We start from the raw sequence: 13,801 nt of genomic DNA, 5'->3' as shown, positions 1-13,801 counted from the left end.
AAAAACCAAAAAATAAATAAATAAATAAAAATAAAAACAACTTTATTATTGGGTCAGTCGTGTTGGTGCCCAGCACTTTGGAGGCAGAGGCAGGAGGATAGCTCTGAGTTTGAGGCCAGCCTGGTCTATGTATATATAGTAAGCTCCGGGCCAGCCAAAAGCTATTTTGTGAGATCTTGTCTCAAAAATTAAAACAAATGAGCAAAAAACAAAACAAAACAAAAAACTGTTGTTGTCATTACTAGCGGGCAAGTACATGTGGCACGGCTCAACTGTGGAGGTCAGAGGACAACTCTGAAGTCAGTGTTCTCCTTCCTCCTTCAGGTGGGTCCCAAGAGTGAGCATCTTCATCAAGGTGGCTTCTTACAGTGTTCTTTGCCCTCACTCAGTCTCTTTAGAGACTGTGTTTTTATTCTTTGAAGACTATTTTTCTAAATTAGTGGCCACTCAAATCTTCTTTAAAACTCATTTGAAACGCACAACACATACATGAAACACATACACTCAGAACCTTAACGTATAAAACACAAGATCATGTAAACTAAAGTAGAGCTTCTTGACCGACCTACCCCTCCAAGCATTACTGGAAACCCTTGAGGTACCAGAGAACACAATTTGGAAACCACTTCTCTAAAGCTGTCTCCTTCCCTACTTATGGCATGCTAAATAATGCCCTTGCAAAGGTTTGATCTCATCTTGTTCTGTTGTTCACAAGCAATTTTTCCATAGCCCAGTATGAGCCTGCTATTAGAGTCCCGGTTCTGGAGGACGGTGCCCACAATTAACTCACCCAGCCCCACACCTAGAGCTGCACCGCTGCTTTCCAGGCAGCGTGTGTAACAAGCAGCTACTGCACCATTACCAAATACATTATATATTCACTTACAGATCTTCTTTCTAAAAAACATTTGGCTAGATAAAATGAAATTTTTTTCTAAGATTCTGAATAACTGGGCAGAATAGGCATATGTCTTTAATCCCTGCACTCGGGAAGAGGTAGGCAGATCTCTATAAGTTCAAGGCCAACCTGGTCTACAAATTGAATTCCAGGCCAGCCAGAATTATAAAGTGAGACCTTATCTCAAAAATAATAACAACGACAATACTAATAACAATAATAACTCTGGATAGGGGCTAGAGAGTCAGCTCAGTGGCCAAGAGTACTTGCTGCAATTGCAGAGGACCCTGGTTTGGTTCCCAGCTCACAACTGGCTGTAACTCCAGTTTTGGGAGAGACAATACCTTCTTCTGGCGTCCTAGAGTACCCCACATGCATGTGATACACAGACACACATACAAACACTTTGCATTTCGAGAGCTGATAACCACAGGCATCTACAGCACAGCCCTTCACACTTAAGAGAGAGGAGACACCAGGCTGCAGGTTTGGGTGCCGTCTGCCCCTAGTCCGCCCAGGAGACGGAGGTTCTTTTTTTTTTTTTTGGAGAGGTTCTTGTCTGCTACATTAGCCTTGGTTTACTCAGACAAGGCTATTCCTAAACAGAAAGGAAGTATCTTTAGAGGTAAGGCTTTGTTGTGTGTGCATATCGGAAAAACTAACCCAGACTCACCCAAGCATTCCTCAGTGTGAATTTCCCCCTCTCCTGCCCTGCCACCACCCCAACTCCATCACAGGTTAACTGGGAGCCACTTACTTTCAGGGGAGCCTTCGCTTTCTAGTCTGAGTTTATTTAGCCGTTCTTCCTCCTAGGATGTAGACAGAAATTTTCCAAGAATACAAGTTAAAATTCCTGTATGCTTACAAAAGGCCAGGTGTGGGGAAAGAGATCGGACCCCTCAGGCCACCTCCTTCTCTTGTGTTCCATGCTCTGCTGAGGAGATTGTCCCAGATCATAGCTTTGGATTTGAGCATAGATACTTACTCAACTAATGGCTAATCAACTAGTTTCTGACGACTGCCTGGGACAATCTTTACTCTTACAGCTGTAAAGGACACCCTTTGGAGACTTGTTAGAGCAACAAAGAACAGCAGCTGAAGGCAGGAAGTGCCATTTCACTTTTTTAAGATTTTATTTACTTATGTTTTAATTAGGTGTGTGTGTATGTCCATGTAAGTACAGGTGCCAGAGGAGGCCACCAGATCCCCTGGAACTGGAGTTAGAGGGGTATTGTAAACCATCTAATGTGGGGGCTGGGATCAGAACTCAGATCCTCTTCAAGAGCAACACTTCTAGTATAAGGTGTATTTTTTTCCCCAGAAGCTAAGCTCATGTCCATGTCCAGGTTCAGTGTAAACTTATGTTTAGCTTAATACACAAACAGACACAAAGTTGCATGTCTATGTATATGTATGCGTGAGCATGTACACCTGTATTTCCTCACTGTCAGCTGATCGGGCTGCTAATATCACCCTCCAAAAATAAAACAGAGATGGCTCAGTGGTTAAGAGAACTGGCTGCTCTTCCAGAGGGCATGGGTTAGAGTTCCAGCACCCACACAGTGACTCAAAACCATTTGCAGCCAGGCGGTGGTGGCGTACACCTTTAATCCCAGCACTTGGGAGGCAGAGGCAGGCGGATCTCTGTGAATTCGAGGCCAGCCTGGTCTACAAGAGCTAGTTCCAGGACAGACACCAAAAACTACAGAGAAACTCTGTCTCGAAAATAAAAAAAAAAAAAAATTTTGCAACTCCAGTTCCAAAGAATCCAATGTCCTCTTCTGGACTCTGTGGATAGAGATCTACAAGCAGACAAAGTACCAATACACATAAGGAAAATGGAAAGAAAAAAAAAAACAGCTCCTTAAAGAAATGGTTATTCTAGGACTGAAGCAAAGGATATATAAGCTACACCTGGGGTAGATTAGAGAGTGCCAAAAAGTAAGAAAGAATGAAGAGAAAAAATAAAAATAATACCCTACAATGGTGAAGCCCCTCTGTATGCTTTTAACATGTTTTATTGCCACTGGTTAATAAAGAAGCTGCTTTCAGCCAATGGCTTAGCAGAGTAAAGCCAGGAGGAAAATCCAAACAGAGATGTAGAGAGAGAGAAGGCGGGGTCAGAGAGACATCATGTAGCTGCTGGAAGAAAAGGACGCTTGTGCACCAGTAATAAACCACAAACCTCATGGTAAAATATAAAATAATATAAATGGGTTGATTTAGATCTAAGAGTTAGCTAGAAATGGGTCTGAGTGGCCGGGAAATGAATGAGTGGCCACCGTGAAAGAGCCTCCAATACCCACAGCGGGAATGAGTTGATCAATGAGAACAGTGTTAGATTATAATCCTAAACATAAAATAATGGAAATGACCGAATAAAGAAACAGGAAAGAACAGGAGAATTTCTCATGTAGAGAATTTTCAAACAAATGATATGGAAACATATCTCCCCACTCTGAAAGTGCGATCCACATAGCGACTTCCTTCCAAAAAATACCGCGAAGAGCTGGGAGAGAACCCAGATAACCAGATAAGCATGGCCTTGGCCAGCAGTGCTCCGACAGTGCTTCAACATGTGATAAGAATGGTATTTTACCTCTCCCACAGAAACCATCACTTAGACCTGACCCTCAAGCAAACACCACAGGAACCCCGAGTGAAGCAGCTTCCCACACTTCCATGGTGGGTACCCTACAATCCTGTCACCAGGCCTCCCAGCCAGTGTGTAATGTGTCCCCATCCTATCAACCACCGCGATTTCCATCTTCAGTAATGATGGTTTAGCAAGCTTACTCACCTTGGCTCTCAGTTCCATTTCTGCATCGGATTCATCCAGCCAGCGATCAAAGTCAGGGGCCAAAAACAGTGGGCGCTTCTCCTGCTTCGTGAGCCTCTCCCACCACCGGCTCACCTTCTTCTGGACTGTGATGTTCACCTGCCTCTGGGTCAGCTTGTGCACCGGCTAGGAGGAAAAGTGAGAGTGTCAGAACTCCCTTCCATGCACTGACTGCACCATGCTGGAGTGGCTCCAGAGAAACTTCTCTGCTTCTGCGAGGCATGACAGACAATGGGGAATATCCTAGGCAAGGGCAGTTGCAAAGAACAGCAAAGTCTTTCTCTGATTCTGTTCTAGCTTCTCACTCTATCTCCATGGCAGCCCATGACATGTGCTCAGGCCCTAGCCAGGGCTATCTGAGCACTCTCAGAACAAGCCTCTGCACAAGAGGATGCAGTAACTCAAGTGCCCAAGCAAGAAATATGAATCATCAGCCTCCCGAGGCTAAAAGAAGGAAACTGCTCTTACACTCCCAGAATTTTCTTTCAAGACCAGCTACCTTTGTCCTTTCTGCTCACTACGATCCTTACGGCCAGAGTGACTGAGTCTCATGAAAAGCCCACGGGGAGGGCTTCAACCATGTCGCCCTACTCTCCCCTGCCATCACTAGAAGAAGAAAATACCAGAACTGGGGGGGATCTAGAGATTTCACCTGAGTCTTCATCTAACACGTGAGCAAAATGGAAGTTCACATGACAAATAATGGCCAAGAGCAGATGCGGCTCAGGCCCCCAGCCTTCCCATTCCTCTGCAGCTAACATCAGAGCTTGTTCCAAACACAACGGCATCACTCACTCCCCTTTGCACATCATCCTCAGACCCTGCCCTTTCTCTCACGTAACAGCTAGTATGCACTTCCTAAATGGAAAGGCTATGAGAAAGCAGAGAACAAACCTCTGGCTTCACGAGGTCAAAGAACTCCAGGTGAAATTCATAGACGTTGTCTCCTTTGGCACCATGTCCCTGAGCTTCAAAGAAAAGAAATGTGGAGTTTTGTGAATTTGAGCAGAGCAAAGCCACCCAAAAATTAGCTTGCTACATTGCTTTGAATGTAGCTGGAGAGATGGCTCAGTGGTTAAGAGCACTGACTGCTCTTCCAGAGGAGCAGGGTTCAATTCCCAGCACTCAGAGCAGCTCACAACTGGCTAAGGGACCTTGGGAGTATAGAAGCATGAGGACAGAGCAATGCGACAGATGGATAAGCCATCCCAAGGGCAAACCTGAGTTCTATAAGCTTACTTGTGGTCTGTTTGGGACTATTTATGCTACCATAATACAGTCTGAAGAATACCCAGTAAATAACAGGGGAAAAAGGAGGAGGAGGAGGAAGAAGGAGAAAAGGAGGAAGAAGTTAGAAGAAAAAGGAACAAAGAAAGCCCCAGGAGGCACATAGATGAGATTTAACTTTCACATTTACTTTGATTCTAAATCCTGAGCAGAAAAAAAATCAAGTGTGTGTGCCACCCTGACGGGGTTGAGGCAGGCTGCAGGATTGGAATGTGGAGTCCATGAGAATATGCCAGTATGCACAATGCCCTGGGCTCAAGTTCCAGTACAAAGACAGAGTCAGAGGATGGGGGAGAGAGAGATGAGTGAGAGAATTACAGGGTAGATGCTGAATTATCTCAAAAACAGCTCTAATCTAAAAGCCCTCCAACCAGGGACAGAAAATGAAGACAGACGACTGTCCTTTAGCAGTCCCAAATGCAACAGGGCAGAGGACAGGCAGCTGCAGGAACCGTCCCTGAGGTGGCTGCACCACCCCTGAGCTAGGACATGGATCTTTGCCCAGGTGCCGGCGACCACTAGACGACACAGCAAGTCACATGAGATACCCCTCCCTCTGCTCTCTGCTGCCTTCATTGACTCCCTCGGGTTTCCCTTCCCTGGCCACTTCAGTACACCTGCCTAGTATTTGCTGAGTGGCTATAATACTCTAAGAGCACACATTCCTTAAAGAAGAACAGCACATAGGCTGAACCCTAAAGCCTGCGCTACCACAACTCTATCTTGAAAAACAGAACAAAGTCGGACTGGCTTTAAGAAAGTACACCAGGGTGGGTGGGACTGCAGGTAAGACAGAAATTGCACTTTTCAATAACCCCAGGAAGCCAGGCATGGAGGCTCATACATGGAGTCACATCACTTGAGAGGTGAACAATACGATCACAGAAGTTTACAGTCTTCCTCAGCTACATAGTTTGTAGCTAGCCTGGGCTACAAGAGACACCATCTTTAAAAAAAAAAAAGAAGAAGAAGAAAAGGAAGAAAGGAAAGAAAAGAAAAGAAAAAAGACAATAATTCTGAAAAACTAGAATGGCAAGAAAGTAAGGAGACCCATCCACTGGCTGCCTGTGAACACAGCCAATTGTCTTGGGCACAACAGGAAGCCTGCTCAGGAGCTACAGAGAAAACATGGCTAGATTCTTGGAATCAAAGACCATCGGAACAGCAAGAGATTTCCAGGCCTCAGAAAGCTGGGAAAAGAAGATCTAGAGTTCAAAGTTATCCTGGACTACATATATCAGAATCATGGCTCAAAAAAAGAAAAGGAAGGAAGGAAGGAAGGAAGGAAAGAAGGAAGGAAGGAAGGAAAGAAAAGAAAAGGAAAAGAAGACATGTTCTGAAGATACAGTTTAGTAGCGAAGCACTGAGGCCCTGGGGTTGATCCCCACATTCCTCAGCAAACATATAATGAGTTGTCTATTATAGAATATTATTTTAAGATGTGTTACATTTGCCAGGCAGTTGTGGGACTTGCCTTAATCCCAGCACTCTGGAGGTGGAGGCAGGTGGATCTCTGTGAATTCAAGGTCAGCCTGGTCTACAAAGTGAGTTCCAGGACAGGCTCCATAGCTACTGAGAAACCCTGTCTCAAAAACAAACAAACAAAAAGATGTGTTACATTTGCTTATGCCATGAAACATTTGTTTTAATGATGTAAAGATGTGTCGCATTCTTTTATATTGCATTTATTTAACTCTGTGAAGCTGTGATAAAACACCTGATGTTCTAATAAAGAGTCAATAATAAACAGCCAATAGTGAGGCAGAGGAAAGGATAGGCGGGGTTGGCAAGCAGAGAGAAAAGGAGGAACAAATGAGAGAGCAAATGGGGACGCCAGGGGCAGCCACCCAGCCAGTCAGGAGGAAGAGTGAAAGTAAGATAAACAGAAGAAAAGGAAAAGCCCAGAAGCAAAAGGTAGTTGGGATAATTTAAGGAAATCTGGCTAGAAATAAACCAAGCTGAAGCTGGGCGTTTATAAGTAAAAATTTCTTTGGGAGCTGGGTGGTGAACCCTAAAAAAAGAACAAGGAGCAAAGAAAAATAAAAATCAGCCAGGCAGTGGTGGCGCGCCTTTAATCCCACACTTGGGAGGTAGAGGCAGGCGGATCTCTGTGAGTTCAAGGCCAGCCTGGTCTACGAGAGCTAGTTCCAGGACAGGCTCCAAAGTCAGAGAGAAACGCTGTCTCAAAAAACCAAAAATAAAAAATAAAAATAAAAATCAACAACATTTTGGCCTACCAATGTGGGGCCGAATTTCCATGTAGGGCCTAAGAAAGCTGGTAGGAAAAAAAAGGAAATTAAAAAAAGGCTACAGCTCCTTTAAGATGAGCTGCTCTCCAACCAGCAGTGCTAAACAGAAACTAGAAATGGCAAGCAAGTAAAAGCCACTTATGGCAACGCAAATACTGGCTTCCATAGCTAGAAAGGTTTAATGCAGTTCTCGGGCACGAGCCTCCAACCAAGCTGTGTCTCTAGGCTTGGCTTTCCCAACCGGAGAAGCAGGAGGAGCCGGTGGATAGAGCTGCAGAGACAATCCAGGTGTAGCCTAACAGTCAAAAATGCCTAAAAGATACGCAGTGAAAGAGGTCCAGATGGAAAAATTCTAAACAGTTTCCAGCGTGTTGTTTTACAAGGTGTGTAGGCTTAAGAAAAACGGGTTTAGTCATAGAAAAAAATGAGTTTTAAAAATAGTCTTTAAAGAGAGGGTAAAAGCAATATAAAAGAAATAAGCCACGTAGAGATGGGACATACATAGGGAGTCTAAGTCTTATAGAGTATTGTGTTGATTTTGAATTTTTTGAATGCTCATAGCAAATAGCGGCTAAGAGACCTGGAATTGAAAAAAAGAAGGGACTGTTGAAATAAACCTGCCTATATACCTTAAAAATGCCTTAACTTTAAAAAAGCCAAAAAATGTATTTGTCAAGCGGAATCAAAAATGCTTTGGAGGCCGGGCGGTGGTGGCGCACGCCTTTAATCCCAGCACCCGGGAGGCAGAGGCAGGCGGATCTCTGTGAGTTCGAGACCAGCCTGGTTTACAAGAGCTAGTCCAGGACAGGCTCCAAAGCCACAGAGAAACCCTGTCTCGAAAAACAAAAAAAAAAAAAAAATGCTTTGGAGAAGTAATTTTGCTTTTGTTTACACAGGACATAAGAGGCTCATTCCAATTAACATGAATCTGGTTTGATCAAGAGAGACCTCCTGAAACTTGACAAGTGATTCAACAAAGGTCATAGCTGGTCTTCCTAGAACTTGGCCATTATCTCAAATTCTCTCATAGACCCTAAAAATGCCTTCACCCACCCAACACCCACATTCCCAAGAGTTGCATTATGAGTACCTTTCGGTTATTTGGTGGGTTATGGATGTTTGCTATAATTTAGGGACATAAAGGATAAAAAGACAACTATTAATCTTAGATATCTTGCATTGGCATGAATTTTAGCATACTGATACAAATCCAGTCAATTTTGCTACAATGTATATATGTTTCTACTTTTGTGTAAAGAACTTTTGTATATTGATACAAATTTAGGGTAATTTTTGTTACAACACACTGTATATATGTTTCTACTCTTTAAAGGATTTTTGTATATTGATACAAATTTAAAGTTATTTTTTTAATTTATTTATTTATTGAGGATTTCTGCCTCCTCCCCGCCACCACCTCCCATTTCCCTCCCCCTCCCCTGATTAAGTCCCTCTCCCTCATCAGCTTGAAGAGCCATCAGGGTTCCCTGACCTGTGGGAAGTCCAAGGACCGCCCACCTCCATCCAGGTTTAGTGAGTTGAGCATCCAAACCGCCCAGGCCTAGCACGTGCAGTAGGATCAAAAACCCATTGCCATTGTTCTTGAGTTCTCAGTAGTCCTCATTGTCCGCTATGTTCAGCAAGTCCGGTTTTATCCCATGCTTTTTCAGACTCAGGCCAGCTGGCCTTGGTGAATTCCCGAAAGAACATCCCCATTGTCTCAGAATGTGGGTGTACCCCTCGCGGTCCTGAATTCCTTGCTCGTGCTCCCCCTCCTTCTGCTCCTGATTTGGACCTTGAGATTTCTGTCCGGTGCTCCAATTTGGGTCTCTGTTTCTGTCTCCTTTCATCGCCTGATGAAGGTTAATATTCAGGGGGATGCCTATATGTTTGTCTTTGGATTCACCTTCTTATTTAGCTTCTCTAGGATTGCGAATTATAAGCTCACTGTCCTTTAATTATGGCTAGAAACCAAATATGAGTGAGTACATCCCATGTTCCTCTTTTTGGGTCTGGCTTACCTCACTCAGGATAGTGTTTTCTATTTCCATCCATTTGTACGCAAACTTCAAGAAGTTCTTGTTTTTTACTGTTGAGTAGTACTCTAATATGTATATATTCCATACTTTCTTCATCCATTCTTCTATTGAAGGGCATCTAGGTTGTTTCCAGGTTCTGGCTATTACAAACAATGCTGCTATGAACATAGTTGATCATATACTTTTGTTGCATGATAGGGCCTCTCTTGGGTATATTCCCAAGAGTGGTATTGCTGGGTCCAGGGGTAGGTTGATCTCGAATTTCCTGAGGAACCGCCACACTGCTTTCCAGAGTGGTTGCACAAGTTTGCATTCCCACCAGCAATGGATGAGTGTACCCCTTTCTCCACACCCTCTCCAGCAAAGGCTATCATTGGTGTTTTTTATTTTAGCCATTCTGACAGGTGTAAGATGGTATCTTAAAGTTGTCTTGATTTGCATTTCCCTGATCGCTAAGGAAGTTGAGCATGACCTTAGGTGTCTTTTGGCCATTTGAACTTCTTCTGTTGAGAATTAAAGTTATTTTTTTACAATATATTGTACACATGTTTCTATTCTTGTTTAAAATATTGTACCTATGCAGTTCATTTAAAAATGTAAGGTAAAATTTTAGTTGTTTTGTTTTTTTACTTTTTGGGACAGGGATTCTCTTAGTAGCTTTGGAATCTGTTCTGGATCTGGCTTTGCCTACCAGGCTGGCCTCAAACTCACAGAGATCCACTTGCCTCTGATTCCCAAATGCTGGGATTAAAGGCATGCACCATCAGCACCTGGCCAAAATTCTAGTTTTTGAAAGCTATTATTATAAACTATTGAGAATAATCCAGAAACATATATTAGTATTCATTTATAACAGCCAAATTTGTAGCTATGTTAGGCATGTTTTCTAGATTATACAGACCTATATATATACCATTTTTAATGTTTTGTTAACTTAGGCCTTTTCATGACAATGAGAAATATCTGCTCCTGCCAGTATCAATTTATTTCAGAGATAATGGGCATTGAAGAAACTCCATAGAATTCTGCTTTCATTGTGGCAAGGTTAGCCACTGGGCAAAGAAACTGTTCTTGCTTTTGACTGCTGACAATGTGCTATGCAGACTAGACATGCAGGACACATAGGAAAAAGACTGTTGAACTTTGCCAAAGCAAGGTAGCCCCGCTGCACTTATTACTACAGTATTTATTTAACTCTATGAAGCTGTGATTCTTTGCCTGTCTAAAACACCTAAAGTTCTAATAAAGAGCTAAATGGTCAATAGTGAGGCAGGAGAAAGGATAGGCTGGGGCTGGCAGGAAGACAGAGAAGGAGGAAGGAAAGAGAGAGCAAGGTGAGGAGGACACCAGGGCCAGCCACCCAGTCAGTCACAGAGTAAGCGTGAAAGTGAGATATATAAAGTAAGAAAAGGAAAAAAGTTCAGAGGCAAAAAGTAGTCAGGATAATTTAAGATAAGGAAATCTGGCTAGAAATAAGCCAAGCTAAAGCCGGGCATTTATAAGAAAGAATAAGCCTCTGTGTATTCATTTGGAAGCTGGGTGGCAGCCTCCCCCAAAAAAAGACCAAAAGAATAAAAAGAGTAAAAAAATACCAGCAACAACAGTTGTCTATCTTTGTTTTCATTATAACTGCTTTTTTTCTAAATAAATTAAAATGTAAATACTTATGAGTGTGAGTGTCACCTGCATCCCTGTCTGTGCACTGTGCCAGCTTGGGTCAGACACAGCCACTGATGTGTGGCAATACTTGATTATAGGGAGTCATCCAGACAGTCCAAAACTCTGCAGTTATAACAGCTCTTGTTTCTCTTGCACAGGGCCAGAGTTCATTTCCTAGCACCCGTGTGTGTTCACAACCATATGTGACTCCAGTTCCACTCATTCGGATTTGGTGGTCACACACACACACACACACACACACACACACACACACAAACCCAGTTCTAAAATATAAATATTTTTGCAAAGTATGGTGACATGTGCCTTTAATCTCAGCACTTGGGAGGCACAGGTAGGGATCTCTATGAGTTTAAAGCCAGCCTAATCTACATATTGAGTTTCAGGCAATGCAAGGCTATATACTTGAAACATGAGAGCCTGTTTCAAAAACAAAATAAGTAAATAAATAGAAAGATAAAATAATTATTTTTTTAAAAAAAATTAAAAAGAGAAACCACCGTCCAGCCTTGGATCTCCACCGAGGGCTGCAGCCAATGTCCGGATACTAACCTCTGAAATGCAGCACGTTTTCCGTGATGCTGATGGCGGGGTTCTGTGAAGAGACCGGGACACAAGAGACATTTTAACGTGGAGAAATTACAACACAGCTGGAATTGCCTCCCCTCCTCCTGGAGACTGACCTCCTACCCTGTGCCTCGCCACTAAGAGTGGGGAATCTGTTCACATCTCTGCGGGTTTCTGTGTCTATGGGGACACCTAGCTGATTACATCCTCTTCCAAGGACTCTGAACTGCTCTAACTCTGCAAAATGATTAGGCTGTGAGTCAGTCCATTAGAAGGATGGTTAGGAAGGCAAGGGGCTATGTGAGATGGATGGGGGAACAGACAAATCTCTGAAGCTACAGCCCTGATCACCCAGTGGAATGGGTGAGTCACTTTCTGGGAGAAGAAAGCAAAGAACAAGACTGAAAATGGACATGCAGGCAAGGGTTATCTGAGTTGAGAACAAACACAATGGGAACAGAGTGGTTGGGAACACCTTCACCAAAGTGGGAAGTACCAAAATAAAGACAACAATTACAACAAAGCTGAGCTCACAACAGTGTCTACAAACACGAAACACACTGTTGTTGTGGTTCCAACAGCCTCAGGCTCCACATCCCTTCAACTTCCAACTGAAAAGGAGGATCAGGCTCAAAATTTTCCACATTTCTAGTTTATCCCCAGAAAGTGCTTTAATTTAATGCACACCTTCAGCAGCCTGAGGATAAAAAAGCCCATCTCCTACCAACAATTCACGGAGGCTGGCTACATGAGAGGTGGTACGGTCCCAGTATCGTAACTGATACATCTATTTTTCTGCTTGGCTCTCAGATCTCTGTACTCGATCACTCATCAAAGGAAGCCACCAAGACTGAGAGGAGTTGGAAGAGCGGGTGGACCAGGTCAATGGACACCTACATGCTCTGTGCAGAGTGAAAGCTGAGTGAATCAACTTCACACAGAGGGCCAGAATCTGGGCAGTCTCTGAGACAGGAGGACAGACAGAACTAAAGACCTTCATCCAAGACAGGAGTAGAGGTAGCTATGCACCAGAGCACCAAGACACAGCTCTCCAAGTGCATTCCTGTGCCCTGACCACTCCCCAGCCACCCTCAGTACCCAGTACTCTACGTCTCCAATCTGAAGGTGCAAGCCCAGCAGAGGGGCATAAGATTCCAGCTTAAACCAGGGCATCTCCTCGGTACACAGACCCATAAGGCTGAGGACACGTGATGACCCTGCCTTGACTAGTTGGAATTATGCAAGACAACAATCTCTATCCTAATTTCAGACCCACTCCCAAGAATTCACTAGGAGCTGTGTTGGGAACTGGTATTGTGTTTCCAAAACAGATAAGGAGAGAAAAGTAAGATTCGTCCCAGAGGGAAAACTGAACTAAATCTATAATCTCTTCCACTGAATATATATCTCATGTCAACCATTAGAAAAGGGGGACTACATCTCTGGGATATTGTGGGGGGGTCATTAGTAAGAGAAACAGGCACGCTTTGCACATTTTAATTTATTTGGTTTTTCACACTGCTGGAGACCAAACTCTGAGCCCTGTGCATGACAGGGTGGGTGCTCTACCACTGAACTATATATACTCCACAATCCAACACACAGATTTCCATGTAAATGTTATCATGGAGGCTACATAGTTCTGGGATGTCTCAGCGGTAAGTTTCCAACATAGGTCTTTCCTTATGTTCCACATGCCCTAATTCCATTGGGTAGGGGACCAAAAGAGGCTTGGGTGGCCTGGTTTTCTCTCCTCAGGTAGACAGATATGTCCAAGCAAGGCTGACATACTTGGCCATACCAAAAGCTAAGTAGGTGGTTAAACATGTTTGTGAGTCAGAGGTTTCAGGTGCTAACTCAGCCAAAACAGAGCAGGCCCTGCCCAGTAGCACACTGTGCATGTTAGGTTCAACCTCTCCAAAGGTGATGGTCACGGAAGGACATCTTTCAGTTTTCGAAAGGCTTATATAGGGCTGGAGAGATGGCTCAGCAAGTTAGAGCACTAGCTGCTCTTCCAGAGCACCCTGGTTCAATGCCTGGCACTCACATGGTGACTCACAACCATCTATAACTCTAGCCCCAAGGGATCTGATGCCCTCTTCTGGCCTCCTCAAGAACTAGTCATGCACGTGGTGCATAGATGTACACACAGAGAAAACGCAATAAACCTTATACATTTAAAATAGCGGGCCGGGCGGTGGTGGCGCACGCCTTTAATCCCAGCACTTGGGAGGCAGAGGCAGGC

General features: G+C 43.8%; 1 protein-coding gene across 1 annotated transcript in view; it reads right to left on the bottom strand.

The window, feature by feature from the left end:
- Nucleotides 1-13,801, bottom strand: part of Hacd3 (3-hydroxyacyl-CoA dehydratase 3) — a 40,182-nt gene that overhangs the window by 16,483 nt on the left and 9,898 nt on the right. The window contains exons 2-5 of the mRNA XM_005347770.3: nt 11,542-11,584; nt 4,632-4,705; nt 3,699-3,863; nt 1,656-1,707 (exon numbers count right to left, since the gene is read on the bottom strand). Coding sequence (XP_005347827.1) covers nt 1,656-1,707; nt 3,699-3,863; nt 4,632-4,705; nt 11,542-11,584 — 334 coding nt within the window. The remainder of the gene's footprint in view (nt 1-1,655; nt 1,708-3,698; nt 3,864-4,631; nt 4,706-11,541; nt 11,585-13,801) is intronic.

The sequence above is a fragment of the Microtus ochrogaster genome, chromosome 5, assembly GCF_000317375.1.
Source record: "Microtus ochrogaster isolate Prairie Vole_2 chromosome 5, MicOch1.0, whole genome shotgun sequence".
Lineage (NCBI taxonomy): Eukaryota > Metazoa > Chordata > Mammalia > Rodentia > Cricetidae > Microtus > Microtus ochrogaster.
The sequence above is the reverse complement of the archived record's forward strand: the minus strand, read 5'-3'. Positions and strand labels throughout refer to the sequence as shown.